Genomic DNA, 27,365 nt, shown 5'->3' with positions numbered 1-27,365 from the left:
TTTGAAATGCCCTTATAATCATGATTTTCCCACTCTTTATATAAATATACAAAGTATTCCAAACACACAACAGAGCAGGTTTTCTACCTGCGTATGTCCCTTAGATTAATTCCCTTAATCATGTATTAGTTTATATATTTAAAAAGGAACTCAATTACCTATTTCTATTGCTGGTGGAGTTAATAAAACAAACAATGATATAGTGAACAGGGTATGTTATTTTGTGATACGAATTCATCATAATCAAGCTTCTGGCTCTACTTGATAAACAATTGAGACACGCAGGTAAGTCTTATTATTCTATTCTGCCACCTACTGTATTGGAGTGTGTAGAAGGCCTGTCATAGTTATGTTATCTAAAACAAAGTAATCATTGTAAAACAACGTATTTATAAATCGCATCCTATTTCCAAGTCCTGCCTATATAATCAATATAGGCTAATATGATGTATAATCAACCCCCTTCTGATTATCCTGAAGTCCTGTCCTCTGCTTTTGGGTTTAGACCTCATATGTTTTGTACTATAAGTCTTATTGTCTCCCTCTCAAAAATATATATTCCAATGCATAATAATGAGTTGTATATCGTTAACGTGTTACACCACTGACACAAATTGTATTGTATTGTACCCATTACACGTAAGTTCATTCAGCATCACTGATGCAACACATGTGACACGGGTGTCCCCGCACACCCCTCTGTACATTTACATCCATGGTTACATCATGACCTTCACATGGCCACTACGTATGTGTGCCCTTTTCTGTTACTGATCACAAAAAAGGCAAAAATAGCAGAAATGTGCTACGATTGAATATCAAGCATTTTTCTAATTTCGTATGCATATAATATAAAGAATAAAAAGTGTACTTAGATGTTATAAAGAATTATATAATGTTGCTTAAACCATTAATATCACTCAGGCAGTAGATGTGAAGCCCGATTCGGGGTCCTTCAGCGGTGTATGGTGCAACATGTGTTGGATAATTCTAGAAAAAGCTTCGCAGTTGCTCTTGTGTTGGACCTTAGCTCGAGCTCGAACCCTCTAAGCCGCTACCCCTGGAAAAAGAATCCCGGAGAATAGACATCTTTTCGTTTTTCTTCGCTTTTCAACATTTCAGGGAGCTCGTTTCTACACTAGACGTTTTATTACGTTTGCATTTATTTTACATTAGCCTGTTAGCCGAGTTGTCAAAATGTTGAGTGTCGCCCAAGTTGTTTCAAGGTCTCTCCCGAAAAGGAACTCCACAACAAATGTCTCCTCTTTGGTGAAGAAGGTGGGTTGCAAAATAATGTATTTTAGGTTATTAAACATTCGTTAATATCAGTGACCAGTATATGTATACGATTTGACAATCTGCCGGCTAGCTTAGCGTGCTAAATGTGTTAGCTTGGAGCTAGCTTACCTAATCGTGACTACCAATATGTCACATGTGGCGTTAGTTAGCTAACGTTGGCTCGAAGTGGTCAGTGTTATTCCTCTCCTTTTAATAAGCACGGTATTAAGTGTTTGTGCATACTTGCTAACAATGCATTAAGGACACCAGATGTTTGGAGCTAATGTAACCGTATGCAGTACCTGTACAAAGAGTTTAAATTATGTCTGTATGTGTGTCATTTATTAGATGCAAGTAATGACTGAATTAGTATCTAATTTACTAGATTTAAGTTACGCATGCGTGTTGTAAGAGAATGGCTCACGATTGATGTGACCTTCAATGAGTGCATCCCCACCCCCTAGCATGGTGCAACATTTGTTACATGCTGTTCCTAAGTTTAATTCAGAAGTTCAGAAGCCTTTGATCGTCTGCTTATCAACATATTAAAGGCTGTTATGTTGTACATGAGCTAATCGACTTCGAGCACAGTGTCACCTTCCTTATGCATTTTATCACCCACAGATTTAAAGGTTTATGTCATGTCTGTCCTGTTCGAATTAAATCCCTTAAGCTTACAGTTGTTCATGGTCTACCGGGCTACTCTGAGAAATGTCTAAATCAAACATCATTTATTGTAATATCATGTCATTTGTGGCATACTTCTTTGTGACAGGAGTATCATAATTTTATAACAACCCTGTTGTACAATACCACTTAACATGTGCAGTTGTAAAATATTTAATATTTACTATTGTGATAATCATGGCTGCTACTTTAGGACTATTACATGACACACACTTAAATGTTCTTACTTGTTTCTACTTCATTACTGTTATGCAATGCTGCTACTTGTTTTTAACCAAGGATGTGGACTTTTTTTGTTATCTCTAATTAACATGTGTTTGTATCTGTTTTGTTGTTTCTAAACAGGCTTCCTGGAGCGGCTTCCAACCCGATGCTCTCAGAGCTCTGTCCAGAAGAGACTATGCGTGAGTAACATCAGCACAAAACGTATAATATCTTGGTGTACTGTTAAAATGTGGTTGATAAATTGGTGGTGATCGTAAAGTCTTTCTGCTTCACACACGTTGCATACCGCTATTTTACTGTCTTTTTCGGACACCTTAAAATACTGCCAGACTGGTGAAGCCATTTTGGCGAGCTTGTTTAGCCGCGCACAGAGAAAAGTGTCGTGTATTTTACGCCATGTGATCGGCTCTCCTGATCGGCCTTTATAGAGAACACCAATCGATCGGCAGAGAGTGAATATCGGCCGATATCGATCGGAGCATCCCTACTGATAATAACAACTGTGTATATCTTCTGTGTTGCAGGTCAGAGGCGGTCAAAGGCTCCGTCATTGGCATTGACCTGGGAACCACTAACTCATGTGTCGCAGTCATGGATGGGAAACAGGCAAAGGTGAGAATGAACTTCACTGAACACACAACTGTCATGGATAGTAAAGTATGTCGACTTTGTGACCTTAATTATGTTAAAATTGTGCTTTTGAAATAGCTGGGTTTATTACATTTGTGTTTACGTGAACTCGGTGTAGTTCAGAATCTCTGGCCTTCACATTTAGGACACACACATATTCTTAATCAACATGACTTGTCAAGTGCTTTTGACAGGGGTTTAATACTTATTAGTTCTAGTGAAAGGAATGAAACTGACTAATTAATTTAATTTTTAAGATTTTATTTTATTATTCAAGGATACAAACTTGTCACCTTTCTGCGAAATTCGCCCTTTTGAATCCAAAATAGGTCGTTTGTGTGATTCATGTAGATCTGCAAAAAAAAAAAATGTGGGGTATGGGGGGTGTCTGGGACCCGGAGTAATCTGCGGCCGCGAGCTGTTATGTGCCATCATGACACGCATGGTGTTCTTTTTGTATATATTTTAATGAAGCGCGAGCTGTGTGCTCGAGTCTTCCTGCCTGTCGGCTCTGCTGATGGATGTATAATAAGGCTCTGCTGATCCGGGATGAGGGTCTAGCTTCAGCAGCTACATTACCTACGGTGCGTTCGTTAATATTAACTGTGCGGTCCGGAGTCACTGTGGCACAGACTGGACCGCTGGTGAACAGCTGTTAGAACGGGCCGTTCAGGTGTTCAGAGCAGAGCTCCCTGTCGGAGCGGCAGAGCGTGATGTGAACTGAAAAGTTTTTCTGTCGCAATATTATTTAAGGAATCGTTGAGCTAGCTAACTAGCATACATTGTCACTATCTGCTAACGTTAGCTTTAGCCTTCGTTTTCAAATAGTTTTTTTCATAGGCTATAAACGGAGGTGGTATAAGTATATATCTTGTACTTGAGTAAAAGTAGAAGCACTCAGATCTTGTTCTTGAGTAAAAGTAGAAGTACTCAGATCTTGTGCTTGAGTAAAAGTAGAAGCACTCAGATCTTGTATTTGAGTAAAAGTAGAAGTACTCAGATCTTGTACTTGAGTAAAAGTAGAAGCACTCAGATCTTGTATTTGAGTAAAAGTAGAAGTACTCAGGTCTTGTACTTGAGTAAAAGTAGAAGTACCAGAGTGTAGGAATACTCTGTTCCAGTAAAAGTAGAAGTACTCAGGTCTTGTACTTGAGTAAAAGTAGAAGTACCAGAGTGTAGGAATACTCTGTTCCAGTAGAAGTACTCGGGTCTTGTACTTGAGTAAAAGTAGAAGTACCAGAGTGTAGGAATACTCTGTTACAGTAAAAGTCCTGCATTCAAAATGTTCCTCAAGTAAAAGTAGAAAAGTATTATCATCAAAATATAGTGAAAGTAGCGACAGTAAAAGTAGTCATTGTGCAGATTGGTCCATTTCAGAATAATATATATGATATGTTTTCTAATGATTGATCATGAAAGTGTTCTCAAAGCTGGTAAAGGTGCAGCTAGTTTGAATGACTTTGTATACTGCAGGGTAGCTTGTGAATTTACTCCAGGTGGAACTAAAGTCTGATTTAACACTTGATTATATTTCACATCATTCATCCACATTTGTGAAGTAACTAAAGGTATTAAATACATGTACCTCTGAACTGTAGAGGAGTAGAAGTACACCATTTACCTCTGAACTGTAGAGGAGTAGAAGTACACCATCTACCTCTGAACTGTAGTGGGGTAGAAGTACACAGTAGCAACACATTGAAATACTTAAATAAAGTACAAGTATCTCAAAATTGTACCCAAGTATAGTACTTGAGTTTATGAACTTAGTTACTTTACACCAGTGGCTATAAAGATAGAAAGACTAAGCCTTGCACAGAGGCATGAAAATACATTTTCAAAATGCTCAACAGTGCTGCCAAAATTATAAACGGACTGCTACACAATTAAAATACATGCTTTTATATATTTCTATTAGATGTGACTCTTTGGCGTTTCTGTTATTAACTGCTTTAGTTGTTCTGAATGCCAACATCCTGTTATTCCTAATTTTAAAGCCGATATTCCGTGGGGTCGGGGGGCTCGGATCCTTGTCACCTTTTTCATACCTGATGAGTTTGCATCCCTGTGTTATGTGCCATCATGACGCTCATGGTGTTACTTTTGTCATATATTATAATGAAGCGCGAGCTGTGTGCTTGAGTCTTCCTGTCTGTCGGCTGAACTCTGCTGCTCCGCGATGAGGGTCTAACTTCAGCAGCTACATTACCTACGGGTGCATTCGTTAACAGTAACTGTGCGGAGTCGGAGCGGCAGAGCGTGATGTGAACTGATGTGAAGTTTTTTTTTCTGTCGCAATATTATTTAAAGGGGACCTATCAAGCGTTTGCTCCCCCTGCTTTAATTCAATGCAATCCCTCCCCGTCGCGGCAAGCACTGTAATTCTCTCCGGTTAGTCCACCAGCAGATGACAAACACCCACCTCTCCGCCTCTTCCAAGGAACGAGGGGACCGTGCGGCAGAGTTTCAGTTAGGTTTTCTTTCGCCGGTCAAGATGTCCGTTAAAGTTAAAATCTTCCGGACAAAATTAGAAAAGTGCCGGTCAAAGGTGTTCTTTGTTATTTATTGAGCTTTAAAACAAATAACGACTCTATAGGCCTATAATAACACGGAGGACGGAGATCTATTTTTCTCCCCCTCTTCTGACTTGATCAGAGCACGGCTCCCCTCTCCTGCAGGGGGGCGTGGTCAGCTGCAGCTCACAGAATCAGACCCGTAGACAGCAAACGGCACATATGCGGCTTTCACACCAGCGCTTTTCCCTTTCTAGCTCCGAGCGAGAGCTTTTCTGGTTCAGCTCCCGTTTCCCTTTTCAGCTCCCGCTCTGTTCACACCGCCCAGAGCTGCCGCTGCTGCGCCATGACGTCACAGTTTACGTCTCTGATTTTCTCCCACAACAACAACGGGGGAGGGACTGCGTCGGGTCGATGATCGTGTTGCTTTTAATCATACGAAGCCAGATTAAATTAAATAACGACTTCTCCAACCTTATACTTTTCTCCAGAGTGCCGTGGTTCATTGTTTATTAATGTGTTTCAGCGGCATTTACCGACTGCTGCAGTGCTGGCTGCTCTTCAACGGGAGTTTATTCTCCCGTTAGCTCCGGGTTAGCTCACACGGCTCTAAAGTATTCACTGTCTGACTGTCACACAAGCAGCTGATACATATCCCCAGTTCCCCTTAAGTGAATGTGTGTCAGTCTGAATTGACGCTGTTTGGCATCACAACGCTGTTATGAAAGTTTCTCTGGTATAACATGGGTGATGTTAGCATAGCAACCGAAGCTAAACTGACTACTTGCTAAGCCGTTTTCTACAGGCACTTTTTACCGGCGTATTTTTCATTATGATTCTACTTGTGATAGTCGGACATGACAACCTGTGCAGCCCATGTATTGATTCCATCCGATAGCTGCTATAATAACAAACAAAACGTCTGCCTGCTCTCCACAATGATCAATAACAGCGAACGGATGGTCAAAGTAAGGTTTCCTGCACGCCTCAACGTAAGAGACGCCGCGTCATAGCTCCGAAGCTCTTGCCTCTGGACCGACAAGTTTTTGGAGCTGGAAGTGAACCGCATTCCGGAGCTATGACGCGCCGCCGCTGAGGTGTGAACAGGAAAAACCGGCGCTTTTCCAGCTCCTGCTCGGAGCTGGAGCTGGAAAAGCGCCGGTGTGAAAGGGGCAATAGAGCAAAATGAGGCATGGCTAAAATGCATTTTTCTTTTTTAAATACCAAACAGATCATGCATTTTAGCCATGCCTCATTTTGCTCAATTTGACAATTTCTAGCTCTGTTTTAGCAAGGGCAGATTCAGTGAGAACAGCACCACCTACAGGCCTGGCATATGTACTACAGCGTCTCCAGTGCTTTCGAACGGCAATGGCCGTGGCTGTCTCCTCCTGATTGGTGGAGTTGGCCCAATAGCCGTAGCCCCACTGTCCTGACGTCAGGACAGTGTTCAGATCTGGATCAGTTTTTATCAGATCCGTTGCAGCCCCTTTTTTTAGAGATTTGGGTATGGAGGAAAATAGAGAGGGTTGTGTTTTCTGACACTTGGTGGGTTCCCTGGAACACCGGGGACACATATTCATGTATAAAAGACGTACAAAAGTGCATTTTGCATGATAGGTCCCCTTTAAGGAATCGTTGAGCTAGCTAACTAGTATACATTGTCACTATCTGCTAACGTTAGCTGTACTTGAGTAAAAGTAGAAGTACTCGGATCTTGTACTTGAGTAAAAATATAAGTACCAGAGTGTATTTAGGAATACAACCAATCAGAGCCGGGGGATTCTCTAACGCAGCGTCAGTCACTGTTTTTCTTTATGTCAGTCTCCTATCTTGCCCTGACTCGGTATATTCTCCAAGTTTGGAACCACCAGTTTTTACTTAAGTTGAAATATATCTTGTTGGCACCTTGAACGATGCCACCCATGTTTGTTTATAAAAGTGTCATTCTTTTAAGATAGTTTGCTGTCTGAACATGCTCTGCAGTGTCACTCAATTGCAGAACTCATATATTTGCTTAGGGAAATTAGATTTTCTTTTGGCAAACATAGGTGTTAGGAGAATTAGTTTCAACAAGTTCTGACATCTCTATTTTTATTAACTCAATTCTGATAAGGTTACAGTTTATCATTGGAAAATGTATCAGTTTGCTAAATAATTTAATTGATTTAAGATAAATAATTGTTTATCATCAGAAAGCTCTAAGAGAAACTATTATGCATATACATTACAGCAGTTTAACAGAAAGCTTGGGTACACCATGCAAGGAAATAATGCCTATGCCAGGGTAAATTAACTGAAGAACTTCTCCTCCCCTCAGGTGTTGGAGAACGCAGAGGGAGCTAGGACAACTCCTTCTGTCATCGCCTTCACAAGCGAGGGGGAGCGCCTGGTGGGCATGCCCGCCAAACGCCAGTCAGTCACCAATCCTCAGAACACACTGTACGCCACCAAGAGACTGATCGGACGCCGCTATGACGACGCTGAGGTGCAGAACGACATGTGGGTGGCATTTATAAAGCATTCTACATTACTCCTGCACTCGTGAATAGTTTCCCTTAGTTGCTGCAGGGTGTAAGGACAATGTCCCTGAGGACAATATGTGACATTAGGCCAGTGGTTCTCAAACCTTTTCTCCTTTGGAGAAAAATAAAAAAGGCGGGCCACCCCAACACAAATAGTCACGTAATGGGCCAAGTTTACATTTATTAAAATACATCAATATGAACGTGAGCATTCCTTTAAAAAAAATTAAAAAATCACTTTGCTAGAACAGTGATACTAAAACAATGCTCCATAAGTCTGTGTGCTCAAAAAAATAAATACATAATACAATTGTGCACTCCCTTTGCTAGAACAATAAGTTATAATACTTTGCCACTTTGCAATCTGTGCAAAAAAATGAAAAGAAAGAAAATGCTGATATTTGGCAGAAAAGTGTGTTTTATCACAGAATTAGTGGCTGCAATGAGCCTGCTTTGCACTGCAGATTTCTTTTGGGGGTGATGTGGGGTAGCTTGACGTTTCATAGAGGGTGCTCAAACATTTAGGGTTTCCCATCAATGTACCGGTCGCTACAGTTGAATTTTCTACTGCAACAATCCCCACGCAAATACACAGTGTACCCACGACTGTTACAATGAAGGCTCAATAATCAGCTCACGGCATATAGGTGTAAGCAGGGGTAAAGTGCTATTTTTATAGGTGGTGTGTGGACCTAACATCCTCTAGGGGGGTCCGGGGGCATGCTCCCCCGGGAAGATTTGTTTTTTAAATATTGAAGTTAAAAGCATCCAGGGTTTCCCACACATGTTGTTGCACGTCACAAAGGCACGTCACCTCATACCTGTTTTTTTTTTTATAATGATCATATGAAGGTGTGCCTCGGAAATAATTGTTAACATTAATCGTGACCAAACCGTTTGAGACCCACTGAGATAACCTAGACTAAAGTTAACTATCTAAACACTCAGAGTCCTTTAGTTCACTGAGCCTCTCAGTCTGACAGGAGAGGACTCTCCTCCAGCTTGTTGTGGAAAAAGCTCCTTATATCCGTTAGCGTAGCTCGCTAGCACCAGAAGCTAACAACGATCTCCGGTACCGGTGCGCTCTCTCTCTCGCTCGCACACAAAATGGCTCGTTCCACACACGCACAGACCTGGGCTTGAATGAAACATAGAGACCCAGGCGTACTTGTACTGTACTATACTGTATCATATTATTTTCGAATCAATAATAATTATTTTTATTTATTTATAACCATTTTCCTCCTGGTCTCTCGCGCCTGTCATGCCTCTGCGCCCCCCACTTTGAGAAACACTGTTAGGCCATTTATTAAAGTTGATCGATTTATTGACTAATATCAAAAGTGTTTACTAATGACTCCCTGGCAAATCGTGATTCATTTCACCACTTGCTGTTTAACATGATATACTTTTTTCAAATGTTTTAATTTTTTCATTGTGAATACAAGCTGAACAAATGTATACCCAGATAACTAATATAAGTTCAGTAAATGTTTGAGCTTAACCCTCTGGAGTCTAAGGGTATTTTCTCGATTTTTAGATGTTTCCTTAAAGGGGACCTATCATGCAAAATGCACTTTTGTACGTCTTTTCTACATGAATATGTGTCCCCGGTGTTCCAGGGAACTCACCAAGTGTCAGAAAACACAACCCTCTCTATTTTTCTCCATACCCAAATCTCTAAAAAAGGGGCTGCAACGGATCTGATAAAAACTGATCCAGATTTGAACACTGTCCTGACGTCACAGAAGTGGCGCTACGGCTATTGGGCCAACTCTCCACCTATCAGGGGAATGTGGTGTTGGGCCACGGCCGACTATTGCCGCTCGAAAGCGCTGGAGACGCTGTAGTACATATGCCAGGCCTGTAAGTGGCGCTGTAGTCTGCCACAAAAGCAGCGAAGAAGACTTCCCGCGCATGGTTGCCATGGTTTCCCTTCTGTTTATTCTCCGCTGTGGCTTTTTTTCTCCCTCCCCGAGACAAGTGTTTGCTCCCACTGCTGTAATTCAATGCAATCCCTCCCCGTCGAGGCAAGCACTGTAATTCTCTCCGGTTAGTCCACCAGCAGATGACAAACACCCACCTCTCCGCCTCTTCCAAGGAACGAGGGGACCGTGCGGCAGAGATTCAGTTCGCCGGTCAAGGTGTCCGTTAAAGTTAAATCTTCCGGACAAAATTAGAAAAGTGCCGGTCAAAGGTCTTCTTTGTTATTTATTGAGCTTTAAAACAAATGAATAACGACTCTATATAATAATATAATAAAACACGGAGGACGGAGATCTCTTTTTCTCCCCCTCTTCTGACTTGATCAGAGCGGCTCCCCTCTCCTGCAGGGGGGCGTGGTCAGCTGCAGCTCACAGAATCAGCCCCCTGCAAAAACAGGGCTGGAGAACAGCAAATAGAGGGAAATGAGGCATGGCTAAAATGCATGATCTGTTTGGTATTTTGAAAACAGAAACGTATAAATATACTTTATATAGGTATGGCCCTACAATATATTGTTCAAATATAGCATGATAGTTGTAATTTAAAAAGGTGATTTAAAGCAGGGGTTCCCAACCCCCGGTCCGCGGACCGGTACCGGGCCGCGGAGGTGTTACTGCCGGGCCGCGAAATAGCTTTGAGTTTATCGTAATATTTGCAGAATTATTAATATATACAAATATTTTATCATGATATTTTTTTCAAAAAGTGTTTAATTTTCGCACCTATGCCACCAGTCATATTATTTCATCCAGTAGCTAGTTAATCTTTCACCAGAAAACCGTTGAAAATGGCTTTTATGATGTTCCGAGGGATTCGGCGGCTCAGCCTAAGGTCTCAGCCTCTTGTGCGCACGAGCATGTTACCGGTGCGCCAAGTAGGAAGAGGAGCGCACAGGAGACAACCGTTTGATTGCAGACTGTTATGTTTATGTGGGGAAATGGTGGTGCATACATTATTTGAGATATATTTCAAACTCGGACTTCATTTTAAGGACATGTCGGCCAGGGGTGTAGAGCTATTTGTATAAGCACCGGATTGGCAAAACAGGAGAGTATAAACCAGTCTGCCTTGATCTATGAATTAATGTCCGGGACTCTCACGGTATCTGCTGCCCGCAGCTGTTTTATAGAAGGAAAACCTCCTTCACTTCATGAAATGGCTGCAACATCAGGAGGCAGCGGGACGTATACTCGGTGTGCCTTTTTACGCACCGCCTTCGCTGTGTTTAATTTAATCAGAACAGTTTAAGAGTGACTGCAGGCTGCTACGTGTTAACCACACACACATCTACACACATCTCTACACACATCGAACTGCCCGATTACTCCCCCTTTTATTAGTTTTATGAAGGAGATGTCCAGTCAGTCACCAAGGCGCATGATGTGTGTGTATGTGCTCTGCTCAGCTCAGCTCTGTGTGTTCGGTGTGTTTGTGTCTGTCCGACACCGGCATATATGCGGCTGTTCCCAAAATAAATTAGTTTAATCTTAATCTCGATGTAGTGCTAAATGCTGTCGGGAGTGCACCGGAACGAACGACACTATCATAATATCTTCTGAAAACAAATGCCAGTGTCACACACAAACACACACACACACACACACACACACACACACACACACACACACACACACACACACACACACACACACACACACACACACACCCTGGCGACCAGACATCTCCTTCATAATGCGCCTTCTCCTCGTTTTCCCAGCATTCACTGGATTATCCGTAAATCATACAAACAAAACCAAAACGTTGATTTATCTGTTTTCCCGTTTTGGTTTAAAAACTGAATAACGTCGGTTTTTTTTGGTTTTCCGAAAAACCAAAAAACAACACCGGTTCTTTTTTAAACTTTGTTAATATGTTTTGGATGCATATTGTTCTAGTATTTGTTCAGGCTGTTACATACAATTAGCCTCTGTTGCTACCTGCTGGTGGTGAGTAAATATTAAAATCAGTTAAAATTGACAACCGGTCCGCGATTTTTTTTTAATGTATCTACCGGTCCTTGGCACAATAAAGGTTGGGAACCCCTGATTTAAAGGACATTACATTACATTACATGTTAGACGCTTTTATCCAAAGCGACTTACATACTCAATACTGTGGGCAATCCCCAGTTCAGTCAGCATGTCGTTGTGTCCAGAAGCGAACAACGATCTCCGGTACCGGTGCGCTCTCGCTCGCACACAAAATGGCTCGTTCCACACACGCACAGACCTGGGCTTGAATGAAACAGAGACCCAGACGTACTTGTACTGTACTATATCATATTATTTTCGAATCAATAATAATTATTTTTATTTTTATTTTTCATAACCATTTTCCTCCTAGTCTCTCGTGCCCCCCCCTGTCATGCCTCAGTGGGGTTTGAACCTTGAACACCAACGCACAACCCACTACACCACACGCCTTCCACGTAAATGTACTTGTTATACATGGCACCCCATGTGTTACATATCAAAAATGTTCATCCAATTTTTTTTTGGTGTTTTAGATTTGGTTACCAAAGTCTTAGGATCACAAAAGTAGTGAAATATTTGAATTACACTGTATATAAATGTGTAATTCATGTCTAAAATAAAACAAATTCGAATTTTGAGTAAAATGGGTGTTTATCACTCTACTTTCCCCACAGTAGGGACTGAGATACATTAATATCATTAATAATGACTTCATATTACATACCAAGGTTCATGTGATGTGTACAAATACAAATTGAGCATTCAAACTTCTTTTTTTAACCAACAATTGATTATAAATATAAGAAACTGGAAAATCTCTCTATTTACAATATTGAACATCAGAACTTTCAACCAACTATTCATTATAAATGTCAAGACAGTGTCAAGGTCTTTGTCTGTCTTCCAAGACAGTGGGTCTGGCTGCTGTGGGGGTGATGGTGCATGGGCTGCTGTGTATGTACGTGTGCTATACGAGACCTCCACGAGACCTCCTTGCTGGCTGGGTTGAAGGTGATGGCTGTGGTGGAGCCTTTGTGCCGAGCTGTATCTTGACCTGGTGGCAGCCACAGATGGAGGTGGAGGCAGCTGTAGTGATGCTGGTCTGCTGGTCACTGGTGGTGATGGCTCTGGTGAAGGCCCTTGAGCCACGGTAGATCTTGACCTGAGACAGGCACAGATGCATGTTCTGGCTCCTGGATATACGCCGCCTGTGGGCCACTAGTCCCAGGCAGCTGTGAAACATCTCTGTAAAACAAATTAAAATGTAGGACAATAATTACAACTAATTTCATTGAAATAAAGTTCAAGTAAAATGTTGCTCAAGCACAAATAACAATGCACACATAAAAAGAAAGTTTGGGAGGTGGGGCAGTAGTGTCTCTCTCCTCTCTCTCTCTCTCTCTCCTCTCTCTCTCTCTCTCTCTCTCTCTCTCTCTCTCTCTCTCTCTCTCTCTCTCTCTCTCTCTCTCTCTCTCTCTCTCTCTCTCTCTCTCTCTCTCTCTCTCAGGTATTCCAGTTACTTTACATTCAGTATAAAATCACAGACACACGTATACATACATGTGTACAGAACAGTATGATACAATAATCGATGGCAAAAACATGTCTATAGCCACTGTAAATGTCTCCGTTGTGGGACGAATAAATGATTATTTGAATCATCTACACATGTAATCTCACTTTTACACACCAAAATAACGTTTACACATTATGGATGTGCATCTCCATCACTGAGGCCGATGCGATGCGCATCTCGATACGTTGCCTACGATACATTTGAAGCACCAGGCGATACGATTCACCCCTGTTGCGATACAGTTCGATACAATTTGATTCAACATTATGCGATTCAACACGATGCAAAATAATGATACAATTCAATATGGTACGACAGAGGATTTAGTTTTATTCCTTATATGCAGCAAATCCATAAATTAACAAAAAAGTGCTTTACATATTTGGTTCTCTCTACTAGTACTGCACATCCCATCATGCTGTTTCTTTTTCACCTTAAACAAACAAAACAGCTGTTCAGCTAGCGAATCAGTGCATGAGAAGCGAAACGGAAGTGAGGGACCCAAACAAACGATTAAGAAGGCAAATCTGAGATTTCATTTAACTCCAGCTCTCGACACAGGTTGGGGAAAGCCCCATGAGCTTCTCGCTGTAGAGTGAAAATGGAACGCACACGCTATTTGTTGTTTGTTTATATCACGCAGTCTGTTCTTCTTCTCTCGGTTATCACGCAGTCTGTCTTCCGGTTGTTGCCTCTTTTGAATGACGAATACACACTACCGCCGCCTGCTGGTAAGGAGAGTGATTGCCACTCACGCATGCGCAGTTCGTACGTGCTTCTTGGCCGTCGGCTGAAGTCTTTGCGGTGTGTTCCAGTGCGACACATGGCCAAAACGCAGAGACGCGAGGCGACGCAACAGTCGGGGTCCGTCTGTGTCAGTTCTTTGTTGTCAGATTGGTGTGTCCGGGCCTTAACACTCATGCATAGGCTAACTCACCAGTGAGCAGAAAGCAGTAGTGTGGTTTCTATATGAACAATAAAGAATACAAATAACCTTTCACAAACTGGTATTTCATAACTGCTTACAATTGTAAGGAAGACATTTAAACTATTATTGGCAGTCACAGGCTGCTGTAAACTAAACACCACTCTCTCTGACATAACACCTCACTGAGTGTTTTAAAGGTCCCATGTCATGCTTTTCCGGTTATTACCCGTCCCCTTGTGTTATGAAGGTTTTTCTGCATGTAAACGGTCTGCAGAGTCACAAACCCTCAAAGTACACCCTGTAGCGAGTAAAACTCTAACACAGAAAAGACCGGTCTATGCTGCCCCAGAACGCCTCGTTGGAGATTTTCTTTTTCAATTTTTTTCTTCCGGGAACCACGACCCCTCCGTGGATTGGTCCAAATTGACCAATCTGCGGACTTCCTCACACACACACACTCAATCTTTTCTCAGCTGCAGCTCTGTCGATTTCTCCTCCCTGAGATGGCGGGGCGAGGCTGTGAGTCGGTGTGTGAGCACACACACAAACTCCCAGCCAGGCTGCGGGTGTGTGTGTGTTCGGGATGGTTTCGCTGCGTCTCGCTGTCTCGCAGACGGCCACTGGGCTCATAGGGAGGGGGGGGCAGGAGCTCCAACAAGCCGTTTAGGACAGAGTGAATACACATACTATACAGAGATGCTGTATGAGAAACCAATGTGAGTTTGGAAAATTGCACAATATAAATCTATTTTAGTAGACCTCAACAATGGAATTATGATCAGTAGAAATGGCCATGACATGGGACCTTTAGCTCATATGTCTTACTTTCAGATTTCTCTTTTCAGCAAGTTCAACCCAAACTGTAGCCGATGTGCACTCTTTCAACCGGTGCACTCGCATTTTGAACGTTTAAGCCGGTGCACCGATGCGAATCAGTGAATCTTAACATCCCTATTACATATAAAACACGTTAACACAGAGTAAACGTTGCTAATGGAGAATCTATTTTGTCCCAAGAAAAAGTTCATGACTATCGATAAAAAAAATATATCAATAAACCTATTGTTCATTTTCGCGGTATTCCCCACACATTGCAAGTACACACTATTACTGTAATATTTACACTTACCCATGTCCAAATGGATCCTTGTTGTCCCTGTATTATTCTTCTTCATAAAAGTCGAAGACTTCAGGTTCTGAGGCTCTATCTTCACTGCTGCTAGCGAAAAAGTCAAGCTGCTTTGAGCGGCCATATTGGCTGCTGTGCCCTGGTTACAGTCTCACAGGAGGTATCGCTGGAAAGCTACACTTCCAGCGATTCCGCGGATATCTGAATCATATTTCTACTCCTTATAATCGAAAATATATGATTTAATTACATAAATTATGCGCACCTGGACGCGCCGGTGCGTCCACCGACTCCAGAGGGTTAAAGACTAAATGACTGAACGGATAAACAGATTAATAAACCTGATTCATTAGCCTAAAGATGTTAAATATGCCTTTTTTCTGTTCACAGGAAGAACGTCCCCTACAAGATTGTGCGTGCTTCTAACGGTGACGCCTGGCTGGAGGCTCATGGGAAACTGTACTCCCCCAGCCAGGCTGGAGCCTTCGTCCTGATGAAGATGAAGGAGACTGCAGGTATGAGCAAGCAGTGCCAGTGTTTCTTTGACGTTTTATTATCTATACATGAGCATTGGTTATAGTAATGATTTTTATATTTGTGTTGCAGAGAACTTCCTGGGAACCAAAGTGAAGAACGCTGTGGTCACTGTACCAGCATACTTCAACGACTCCCAAAGACAGGTACGCTCACACACACTCAGCATGATGCTCTGATGGACCAGTCTAAATCCATTTGGTCAGTGGAGTTGGTCTGACTGATGAATCCTATGAAATAAAATAAAAAATATATATACATAAATAAATGTGAGCACTAAAACAATCCGATAAGCAATTATCTTTCAGAAATAACAGCAGACATCTCATGGGTTTATCTAGAAAAATATAGTATGAGGTAGCGAACGTCACTTCCGTAATTTTTTTTGGCGGCAACAATAATTCTTTACGTCCTCTACAGAAAAAAGGACAGTAAAAGAAAAGGTCTATTTCAGAAATCACAGTTTAAGTGTAAGCATGCTGCCTGCCGCTCGTCCACCGGCAGACCTACTGGACATCCATCCCCTATTTGTTCTGAACTCTATAAAAACAAATATGTCTCTGGCGGTTTATTTGACACGATTTTCATATTTTTGGTGTAATTATAGAGTTTTTGACGAACAAAAATATTGTTTTCGAAGAAGATGGATCCTGGAAATTCAGTTTTCCACTCTTTTTACATACATACAAATACACGCAGTTACATTCGTGCACACATATTTGTTGTTGTACAGTTACAATACACACAGCAATATATGCGCACATGCATCGAGAGGCAGCCAGTATAGTCGGTGTCAGGGAGGTTAGGTGCCTTGCTCAAGGGCACCTCGGCAATGTCCCTGGAAGTGAACTGACTCCTCTTCAGGACCAGTTCACGCTCTGTATTTATCTTGGTCCGATCAGGACGTGAACCAGTGACCAATCAGTCCAAAGTCCAAGTCCCTACAGACTGAACCACTGCCACCCCACTGGCATCACTTTGACATTTCACGGAAAATCTGTATTTTGGTACGAGGGCACACGTCGAAAGTAAGAGGGTGCAGCGCCCCTTGAACCAGGTTTAGACAAAACCCTGCATCTAATAAGTAAACTCAACGATCAGCAACTCAACGACCTGTACTATTATTTCTGTGTGTGCTAGTTATTAGTAAGGTGTTATCTGAAGTTTGGTAACCTGCGTTTGTTCCCAAATTAGTAATAAATCATCTGTTCAGATTGTTTGTAAAACATCTTTGATTGAACTTAAGCATTACCAGGAGGAAGTGGACAGAGCATTCAAACATAGATTATTGTCATGATTAGGGTTGGGAACCGAAACTCGGTTCCAGATGAGAACCGATAAGAAGGTACCGGGTACCCATACAAAATACACAATTTTGGTTCTGCTTAACGGTTCCTAAACGCGGTAGACCCTGTATTCCACCGGGTCCGTCTGTGCCGCGGTGACCCGGTGGAATACAGGGTAAGGGCGGACTGGCCATCTGTGTGTTCTGGAGAATCACAGAACGGCCGGTCGTCAGCGGGCCGTTGACGGCCGGCTCGGTACGCTGACGGCCGGAATCGGAATCGATACATTTCAAACGATACCCATCCCTAGTCATGATTTAGAAAATTGTGACCCATACCTTGTTATGGGAAAACAATATAATTTGGAATGAGCCAGTTTGCTTTGATCAGGCTGTTTACTTTGCAATATGTATAAAATGACAACCATAGGACACATGTTTAGAAAGTTACTAATCTGTTATATCGGTTAAAAAGATTTTGATTCAAATCATGCTGTGTACTGATTTTCTTAAACGACAGCTGTGACCAGAGGCTTCATGTTTTACTTATTCATCCGTCTCATTCTCATGAAAAACTTAAAGACACAAGTCTTTGGCCAAATATCAAGAATTCATTTGCCAGTTATGACCATTTCAAACAAATGTTGTAATGGGATGAAATGGTTGAGTGAGAACATTAAGGACACGCATGGATGTACACTGCAATGGGAAAGGGCGGCAGACTAATAAAGATTTTGTGTATCCCTGGTGCTGCATTCAAAGTGTGGACAAAATATTGGCAATCCAGAACCTCACAATATTCTCAAATATATGTTTTATTGTTTTTTTAGGCTACCAAAGATGCGGGTCAGATCGCTGGTCTGAACGTCCTGCGTGTGATCAACGAGCCCACAGCCGCTGCTCTGGCCTACGGTCTGGAGAAAACTGAGGATAAAGTGTAAGTGGAGAATTCATTCACGGGCCAGATTCTGTTAAAGAGAAAACCAAAGAACGGTTCAAAATGCAATCAAAGGGTAAAAGTAGAAATTAATGTATTCAAAAAATCTTTAATACCTAACCTTGTTTTTCTTGAATGTAATTAGAAAAATAAGGGTAGATAAATCACAATTTAGGGTCCTCTCAGGCGAGGTTGAAAGTTTACTTATGTTTAATGTGAATGACTTGTATTTGTAGTAGAAGTTTGTATGTCTGTTTTTGTGGCTTTAGTGTGTAAATGCGTATTTAGATTGCCGTGTGTGGACCCCAGAAAGAATGGCCATTAGTCATGCTAATGCTAACAGGGATCATAATAAAGACACAAGAGGGGCCTGGTTTTTCCTACTGCACTTAACACCATCAGCTCTTACTGAAGGACAAGTGATGGTGCTGCATAAGGATACGCTGTCCGGTCATTTCTTCAGCTTTTGATGTGCCAATGTTATTGAAATGACCTTTCCGTCTCTAGTATTGCCGTCTATGACCTGGGTGGAGGTACGTTTGATATCTCTGTCCTGGAGATCCAGAAGGGGGTTTTTGAGGTGAAGTCTACCAACGGAGACACCTTCCTTGGAGGAGAGGACTTCGACCAGCACCTCCTCAGACACATTGTCAAGGAGTTCAAGAGAGAGTCTGGTGTGGATCTGACAAAAGACAACATGGCTCTGCAGAGAGTCCGGGAGGCTGCTGAGAAGGCCAAGTGTGAGCTGTCCTCTTCTCTGCAGGTAACATAACCCTTTCAGTGTTTCCCCTAGGTTTACTGCTTTGGGGGGTGCTGTCTGAGCGGGGGGGGGGGGTGGCAGGCATTGGGATATATATTTTTTTTAATCCTCTGGAGCAGAGCAGCATCAGTGTTTCTTAGGGTCAAAAACACTAAACTCACAACTTAAAATGAAAGCATTTAGTTTATTTAATAAAAGAGCACATGCTCAATGTGAAAAGTGACAGTAGATATAGATTAGTTGCAATTTGGTGCTATATATATTTTTTAAACACCTTGAATTTCAGGGAGGGCGCGGGGCTCCGTTGGCCCCTCCAAGACAATGGTAGGGGAAACACTGCTCATAGTCCCTCATGCAACAGGCCTCAAGTCAAAATACACTCCATGAGCAATTCATATTTATACCTAAAAACATTTTGGCATGCTGTTTATTCTTCACTGATTTCATATTTTATTTTAACTAAACCCTAAAGACCAATGCATCAATATATAATATAATAAATATATTAAAAAAAACTTATAGTTTTTTTTCTGACAATTATAACAGCATTTATACTTTAAGCCTTACTTTGAATGGCTGAACTGAGATCAATTACACCATGTACTGATGAGCAAGATCAAGAAGACTCCTTTAGTGAGGTTTTTTTTCATTAAAATGTTTTCCTGTTTATTTAAAACGCTGGATATTCTCTCTTCCAGACGGACATCAACCTGCCCTACCTGACCATGGACGCCTCCGGCCCCAAACATCTGAATATAAAGCTGACCCGCTCTCAGTTTGAAGGCATCGTGGGTGACCTGATCCGACGCACAGTGGCTCCCTGTCAGAAGGCCATGCAGGACGCTGAGGTGTCCAAGGGAGACATCGGGGAGGTGCTCCTGGTGGGAGGCATGAGCCGCATGCCAAAGGTAAACACACCGCGTACAACGCGGTTACAACCACAACACTACTGTTTTCTAATTAGTGCAGAAGCTTTCCATTATTATATTGAGTATTCTAACGTTGAAATACTTTTGATTTATTAAAGAGCAAAGTTAATATAGTTAAGGGAGACCAAAACAAGTCATCTGTTTCCTCTCAACATTTGTAATGCTAAATGCAAACAAATACAAATAAAAGGCTCCCTACATGCCTGCAAATAACACATTTTAAGAGATTATTCCCATAGAAAAATGGCGTTCTGTAAGGAACAAAGACGAACGTACTCGAAGTAACCTGAATGCATCATTGTTTCTCCTGCAGGTTCAGCAGACGGTGCAGGATCTGTTCGGCCGTGCGCCCAGCAAATCAGTCAACCCCGACGAGGCCGTTGCCATCGGAGCAGCCATCCAGGGTGGTGTTTTGGCCGGCGATGTCACTGATGTGCTGCTGCTGGATGTGACACCACTGTCTCTGGGTATCGAGACCCTGGGCGGTGTCTTCACCAAACTCATCAACAGGAACACCACTATCCCCACCAAGAAGAGCCAGGTACTGACAGATGCTGCAGCTTCAGCTTTATAGTGAGCGGTTAGCCTCTTTGCTATTTAAAAAAAGCTGTATATATATATATATATATTTATTTAAAAAAAGTGTATATATATATATATATATATATATATATATATTTATTTATTTATTTAAAAAAAGTGTATACATGTCCTATAGGGGTGTAACGGTTCACAAACATTTCGGTTCGGTACGTACCTCGGTTTTTAGGTCACGGTTCGGTACGTTTTCGGCACAGCAGAAAATATGATCACAAAATATATATATATATATATTTTTTTTTTAATTATTATTAAACTGTGAATAATGTATTCACTCAAATAAATACTAAATATGATAAAATAAACATTAAGGTGCAGCATTTCGATGAACTGAAATAATCTGTATTTGAACTGTACTGTACTAGTACCTAAGCAGCCAGCTTGACATTAGGACGTGCTTGCTTGTCATTGTATTTTCATGTTTTTGTTAAGAAAAATGAACCTGTCCACATTGATTGCCGAAAGGGCAGATCTGCTGGCACTAACAATGTCTCCTGCTGTGGAGAACACCGTCTCGCTAGGGACAGAGGTAGCAGATACAGCCAAGTAGCGCTTTGCTAACATGGCAACATAAGGATATTTGGCGTTTGTAATAGCTTTGGCTTAAATGCTAGTTGGAGTTGGGTTTGCACTTCAGTCTTTTTTCTTTTGGTACCGGTGATATTCACGTTCGGGTGATGCCTTTTCAAATGAGTGTGCAAGTTTGATGTATTGCCAGCCGCGTAACCAATGTTAGTTGAACAATGCCGACAAACAGCTTTGGTTCGGTCCACCTGTCTTTGTCCGTCATCCTTGTACGTAACTGCGAAACCTGTTCCCAAACCGGAGACTTCAATGATGCTGGAGGATTTTCGAGCTCAACTTTATCTGCGTTCGCCATTTCGCCAGTTCCTCAAATTACTGACTAAATTTGAACGCATCCCTGTGACCAGCTCTCATAGTATGCCTCTCGTCCAATGAAATGACATGGTCACTCTATGACGCGTTGAACCCAATGTGAGCAAATTACACTGAACGCTGCGACGCAGCACCTGAGATTACTTCCAAAAAGTTGTTCACGTTCTCCATTTTTTACGTTTAACGTTATATTCGTTCGGTACACACGTGTACCGAACCGAAGGGCCCATACCGAATAATTTCGGTACGGATACGTATACCGTTACACCCCTAATGTATCTCACTGCTCCCTCCAGGTGTTTTCCACAGCAGCTGACGGTCAGACTCAGGTGGAGATCAAGGTGTGTCAGGGGGAGAGAGAGATGGCTGCTGACAACAAGGTGATGGGTCAGTTCACTCTGGTGGGACTCCCACCCGCCCCCCGCGGTGTTCCTCAGGTGGAGGTCACCTTTGACATCGACGCCAACGGCATCGTCCACGTCTCCGCCAAGGACAAGGGAACGGGCCGGGAACAGCAGAGTGAGTGTCACATAATGAGCTGAACATACATCAAGAACTTAAGAATTGTGTTCACATGACTGCTAAGTCTTCAGTTAGAATGAATAATCAATATGAATAGAGTGGAGCAGTGATGACATATTTCTGTAGGCCCACCAGGAAGTTAGCATCACAAGGGCCCCCTCAACAAAAGCTTCTGGGAATATCAAGAAATGAGGATCTGTGGCAAACAATCATTTGGTTTCATGACAGTTGCACTATATTGGAATAAAATACATTTTGATATAAACATACGTTGAAGAAAATATGTGCAAAGAAATAGTAATGTTTATGATACCGAACTCCACATATTAACACCACTTTGTGATTTTTGAAGCATAAATGCAATTGCCAGAAATAAAAAGCTAACGTTGGGCTATAAACAAACTACATCCCGGTCTTATGGCTGCGCATCAACTCTGCTAAGCTAAAGGCGGCTTATGTTGGGTGTGATGATGGTTAGTAGTCTCCTTTAGTCACTTGTTAGCAACCACTGTTTTATGACGTTCTAGAAGCTTCAGACATTCACCTGTTGGGTATTTACTTACGTATTTATATTGTAGAACAAAACTTGTAAATCTCTTCAGCTTGTGTTGACCACAGATCTTAATTTGGGAATCTAGCCTAAAAACTTCAGGACGATGGAACCGGATGTTGTAAAATGCTGACTCATTTCCGGGTTCTAGGACTCATTCTTGCACCAATCCATACATGTAGCTACATGAACAAACACTGAATCTTTGGCTTAATCCAAAGGTTCATTAATGAGTTTGGTTTAGAAGAGCATTTGGGGAGCTAAACGTGTCTCAAAAGACTGTTGAAATGGTCAGATGTAAATGTGGAGCGGCTCTTTGCTGAGCGTCTCTGCTCTCTCCTCAGTTGTGATCCAGTCATCAGGAGGTCTCAGTAAAGATGACATCGAGAACATGATCAAGAATGCTGAGAAGTACGCAGAGGAGGACCGCAGGAGGAAGGTAAACACCAGAAACGCTGAAGTGCATTACCACCACAACAATGAGTCCATTTCTTTTAAAGTGGCTTTTAAGACGCAAGTCCAGGTTGATTTGGCTCAGAGTTTCAGTAGTTCCATAGAATGTCCCTTATTTCTTTCCCCTGTACAGTACATATATCAGCACAGGTACTATATAATACAATGCACCGTGTAAAGAACTAAACATTAGAATATAATAAATATGTTACAAAACTACTGCAACTAAAGTATATACATATGTTAATCTACTATACTAGGGTTCTTTAACAGCATCTTTTCTTTGTTACATATACTGCAAATATATTAATATTGCAATACTTTCATCAGAGGCTCAATCACCATGATTTGTTGTCATTAGACCAGTCAGACTAGACATTTGTTTATTTACATGAAATCTTCCAGTTTGAGTAGTTGGAATCTCTACATAGTTGTGGTCATTTACAGACCTGTTAGCTCTGTGTCTAACTCATTTGATTGTTGACAGGACCGTGTGGAGGCCGTCAACATGGCTGAGGGCATCGTCCACGACACAGAATCCAAGATGGAGGAGTTCAAGGACCAGCTTCCTGCTGATGAGGTAACATTACTCTTTGTTGTTCAAACTAGCAAATACACAACTCAACGTTTCTGAGGACACTGAAAACAAAGTGTAACATCTGCTCTATAATACTAAATAACAGACATTTCCAGATGTACTTCACCTTTCTTTATGGATATAATTATTGAGGAAATGGGTGGTAACATTTCTATAGCTCCCTGAATAATGATCCTGTAGAACCTGCTGACATGCAACACTGTCTGCTGTACTATCCTTTTGTACCATGATGGGCCTTTTTATTATTATCATTATTCTGATGGTTAATCCTCCAGTGTGTACCCTAAAGACTAAAACTCATCTCTTTCCACTCCACTTCGAGCAATACAATTACTAACTAAGCCCTCGTAGACTAACTAAGCCCTCGTAGACTAACTAAGCCCTCGTAGACTAACTAAGCCCTCGTAGACTAACTAAGCCCTCGTAGACCAACTAAGCCCTCGTAGACCAACTAAGCCCTCGTAGACCAACTAAGCCCTCGTAGACCAACTAAGCCCTCGTAGACCAACTAAGCCCTCGTAGACCAACTAAGCCCTCGTAGACCAACTAAGCCCTCGTAGACCAACTAAGCCCTCGTAGACCAACTAAGCCCTCGTAGACCAACTAAGCCCTCGTAGACCAACTAAGCCCTTGTATACTAACAAAAGACTAATCTTATCTAAAGCTAGTTGAGTAGCACTTGAAATGTTTTGGCTCTATGAAACCTGATGTAATTATGATTCTGTTTTCTTCAAGTTTGTATCTTCTTGGTCAAATGCACTTATTTTAAGTCTCTTTGGATAAAAGCGTGGGCTAAATCCAATGTAATGTACCTCATGTATTTTACACACGAGCCATCTTTATTCATTCCCGTTTCCTCTCCGTCCGTCCTCAGTGCACCAAGCTGAAGGAGGAAATCACCAAGGTCAGGGACCTTCTGGCCAACAAGGACTCAGAAACGGGAGAGAACATCAAGCAGGCGGCCACCACCCTGCAGCAGGCCTCACTCAAACTCTTTGAGATGGCTTACAAAAAGGTAGGAACATATCACAGCGCAGAACTGTCATTTCATTCCTGTGGAAAAAATGTTGTATTTTCATACGTTTTGGGAAAATGTAGATTTAATTGCTACTCAATTCAGACTGTTAAATGTGGCTACTAATGAGGGCAGTAACTAACAAATGGTATATCTCTTATTGAAAATAGATTTTTAGGGGGGTTTTAATCAAGTAAGACCTGTTTTACTATCACCAGACAAAGGAAAGCAGCTCACAATGTAACACTTACCTGGGCATTGGGTGTTGGTACGGTTCTGGTTCCTATTTTGGTCATGTTGATTACAGTTTCATATCAGTTCTTGATTTCACAGGAAAAAAACCTTTATTTATACAAATGTGTTTGCCTTTTTATTTGATTTTAATTCACAATTCACACATTTATGAGACTTCATTACAATTCAGTTGCTGTTAACTAAAACTATATTTGACAGTTTTCCATGTGCAGCAGAACGTATAGGACTAAAAACATAGTTTGTACTATTCCAAATATCTATTCCCAGTAATTGCTAGTATATACCAGAGTAAACACTGTCTTTATTTTAGTAACAAATGCCATGGTTCTCACTGACGTTATTGGCGAGAACGATTATAATATCATCAGTTGTAAATGAAGTGTTGGCAGTTTGAGTGACAGTGTTTGTGTGTGTGTGTGTGTGTGTGTCCCCCCCAGATGGCAGCGGAGCGTGACGGCAGCAGCGGCGGCGGCGGCAGCAGTGGCAGCGGCGGCAGCAGTGGCAGTGGCAGCAGTGGCAGCAGTGGCAGCAGTGGCAGCAGCGGCAGCAGCGGCAGCTCGGGCTCTTCAGAGGGAGAGAAGAAGGAGGGACAGCAGTAGATCTTTCACTTGTGTGTCAGTGTTTCCATGACAACGGTGGACCCTTGAGTGACGAGCTGAAGTCATTCTCACTATAATATATTATTCTACTGTGTTTTGGCAGTAAAATCCTCTAGCGAAATGATAAATGTCAATGTAGGCTCCTCCATGTCTGTCTGTAATTTAATCGTCAAAATCAAAGTCTGTTTATTTTTACACAGCTGTTGATTTACATTCTGAGGTAGTGAAGGTTCTGTTTTGTAGGTTTCATGTGGTTCTGCTCCATCCTCTGAAGAAGCCTGTCCATGGCTCTGGTCATTTCATGTTTGTACCAGTTGAGCGGAGGACAGCCCTACGCAGTCTACATAATGTCATAGTGTGCTCTACATCAGTTATAGCCATCTTGTTTTTAAAAGTGCGCTCATAGCAACCTGGAGGTGGGAAGTTACTGTATAAAACACTTTAAATATATAAGCCTTGTTCTGTCAGAAACGTGTCACTTCTCAGTTGTCCTGGGTTCACTCTAAAGAGTTCAAAGCCAATGCACATCTGTGATAATAATTCATTACTGTCACGTTCGCGATCTGTACAAACGCATCCGAGAGGAATTATGATCCTTTTTGTCCTTATTTCTTCAACAACACGAGGCTTGCTACGTTAGGTCTTGTTTTGTCCATAGCTGACATTTTTCAACTGCCGATGGACATTATTGTAGAGAAGCAGTGGTAAGGGGGAAGGATAGAAAATAAATAAATCGAATCTGTGTTTGAGTGTGTGGATGAGGTCAACCTTAGGTTTTCTTTTCTCATTTAATAAGAATGTAAGGGCTTGATTTGTGAGAACCCCAATTTTTTCTTTTTTATATTTGCGTCCTTACTCAGCGTTCTGACTGTGAAATCCATGTCTGAAAGATCTGCTGGCTAAACTAGCAACACAATCATCTGATTTTGAAATGGAACAATTGAGGATGAGGCCTGGGTTTACTTCAGACAGATACTGGAATGCAGGATGAGCCTGGCCCTGTCATGCCTGCGTTATGAAGTGTTGTTTCTGTCATAAAGTGCTCTGTGCAAAGTACCATCTGCTACTTGCTTGCCTGATAGTGTTCCATTGTGCTCTACTCTTGAAAAGAGCGGTGAGGCCAGCAGGAGGCAGCGTGTTGAACTGAATTGGGGGACGATTTGTTTTCTTTTTGTGTGTGGGCGGGATTATATAATGGAGTGGAAATTGAGGGCCGAGATAATATTTGCTGTCTTTTTTAATAAAACATCTGAAATTTGAAATGTTACCCTGCTGTGATTTCATATTCCTTGGTAGTGCATGCTAAAGTTGACTTCAATCTGTCAAGTCCTTATGTTTTAAAGGTCTCCTATTATACTGTTTTTCATCAATATATTATAGGTCTCAGATATATACAGAACACGTCTCTGAAGTGTTTGACTCCAAACACCAAACAGATCATTGTAGCATCCCATAATCCCCTGTTTCAGCCCTGTTTCAAAAGTCTGTTACTTTAGATGAAAATAAGGAGCCACTCCCCACGCCCTGAGAGATATTTGGTTAAGGGGAGGGGGGGGGGGTTACCTTGGTTGGTGATTGGCTAGAAGAAGAGGGGACACATGTTGATGTAGAAGAGACATGAAGAAGGGGGGACACATGTTGATGTGGAAGAGACATGAAGAAGAGGGGACACATGTTGATGTAGAAGAGACATGAAGAAGAGGGGACACATGTTGATGTAGAAGAGACATGAAGAAGAGGGGACACATGTTGATGTAGAAGAGACATGAAGAAGAGGGGACACATGTTGATGTGGAAGAGACATGAAGAAGAGGGGACACATGTTGATGTAGAAGAGACATGAAGAAGGGGGGACACATGTTGATGTAGAAGAGACATGAAGAGGGGACACATGTTGATGTAGAAGAGACATGAAGAAGAGGGGACACATGTTGATGTAGAAGAGACATGAAGAAGAGGGGACACATGTTGATGTAGAAGA

The 27,365-nt window shown here is 41.8% G+C and overlaps 1 protein-coding gene across 2 annotated transcripts; it reads left to right on the top strand.

Annotated features, from left to right (window-relative positions):
• Nucleotides 1–985: 985 nt before the first annotated feature.
• On the top strand, nt 986–26,651 carry hspa9 (heat shock protein 9). 2 transcript variants are annotated; one of them, XM_034115711.1, is made up of 16 exons: nt 986–1,278; nt 2,311–2,369; nt 2,715–2,802; nt 7,654–7,835; nt 15,841–15,965; nt 16,057–16,130; nt 18,100–18,206; nt 18,714–18,969; nt 19,665–19,874; nt 20,209–20,436; nt 21,689–21,911; nt 22,809–22,903; nt 23,405–23,497; nt 24,390–24,530; nt 25,223–25,258; nt 25,301–26,651. In XM_034115711.1, the coding sequence occupies exons 1-16, from the start codon at nt 1,198–1,200 to the stop codon at nt 25,382–25,384; spliced, it is 2,082 nt and encodes a 693-aa protein (XP_033971602.1). In that variant the 5' UTR covers nt 986–1,197; the 3' UTR covers nt 25,385–26,651. The 2 variants fall into 2 exon arrangements, with proteins under 2 accessions (XP_033971602.1, XP_033971601.1); XM_034115710.1 differs by having other exon boundaries at nt 25,223–26,651.
• Nucleotides 26,652–27,365: the final 714 nt, after the last annotated feature.

Source organism: Trematomus bernacchii, unplaced genomic scaffold (assembly GCF_902827165.1).
Source record: "Trematomus bernacchii unplaced genomic scaffold, fTreBer1.1, whole genome shotgun sequence".
In the NCBI taxonomy this organism is placed as follows: domain Eukaryota; kingdom Metazoa; phylum Chordata; class Actinopteri; order Perciformes; family Nototheniidae; genus Trematomus; species Trematomus bernacchii.
This window is presented reverse-complemented; position numbering and strand designations above follow the sequence as displayed.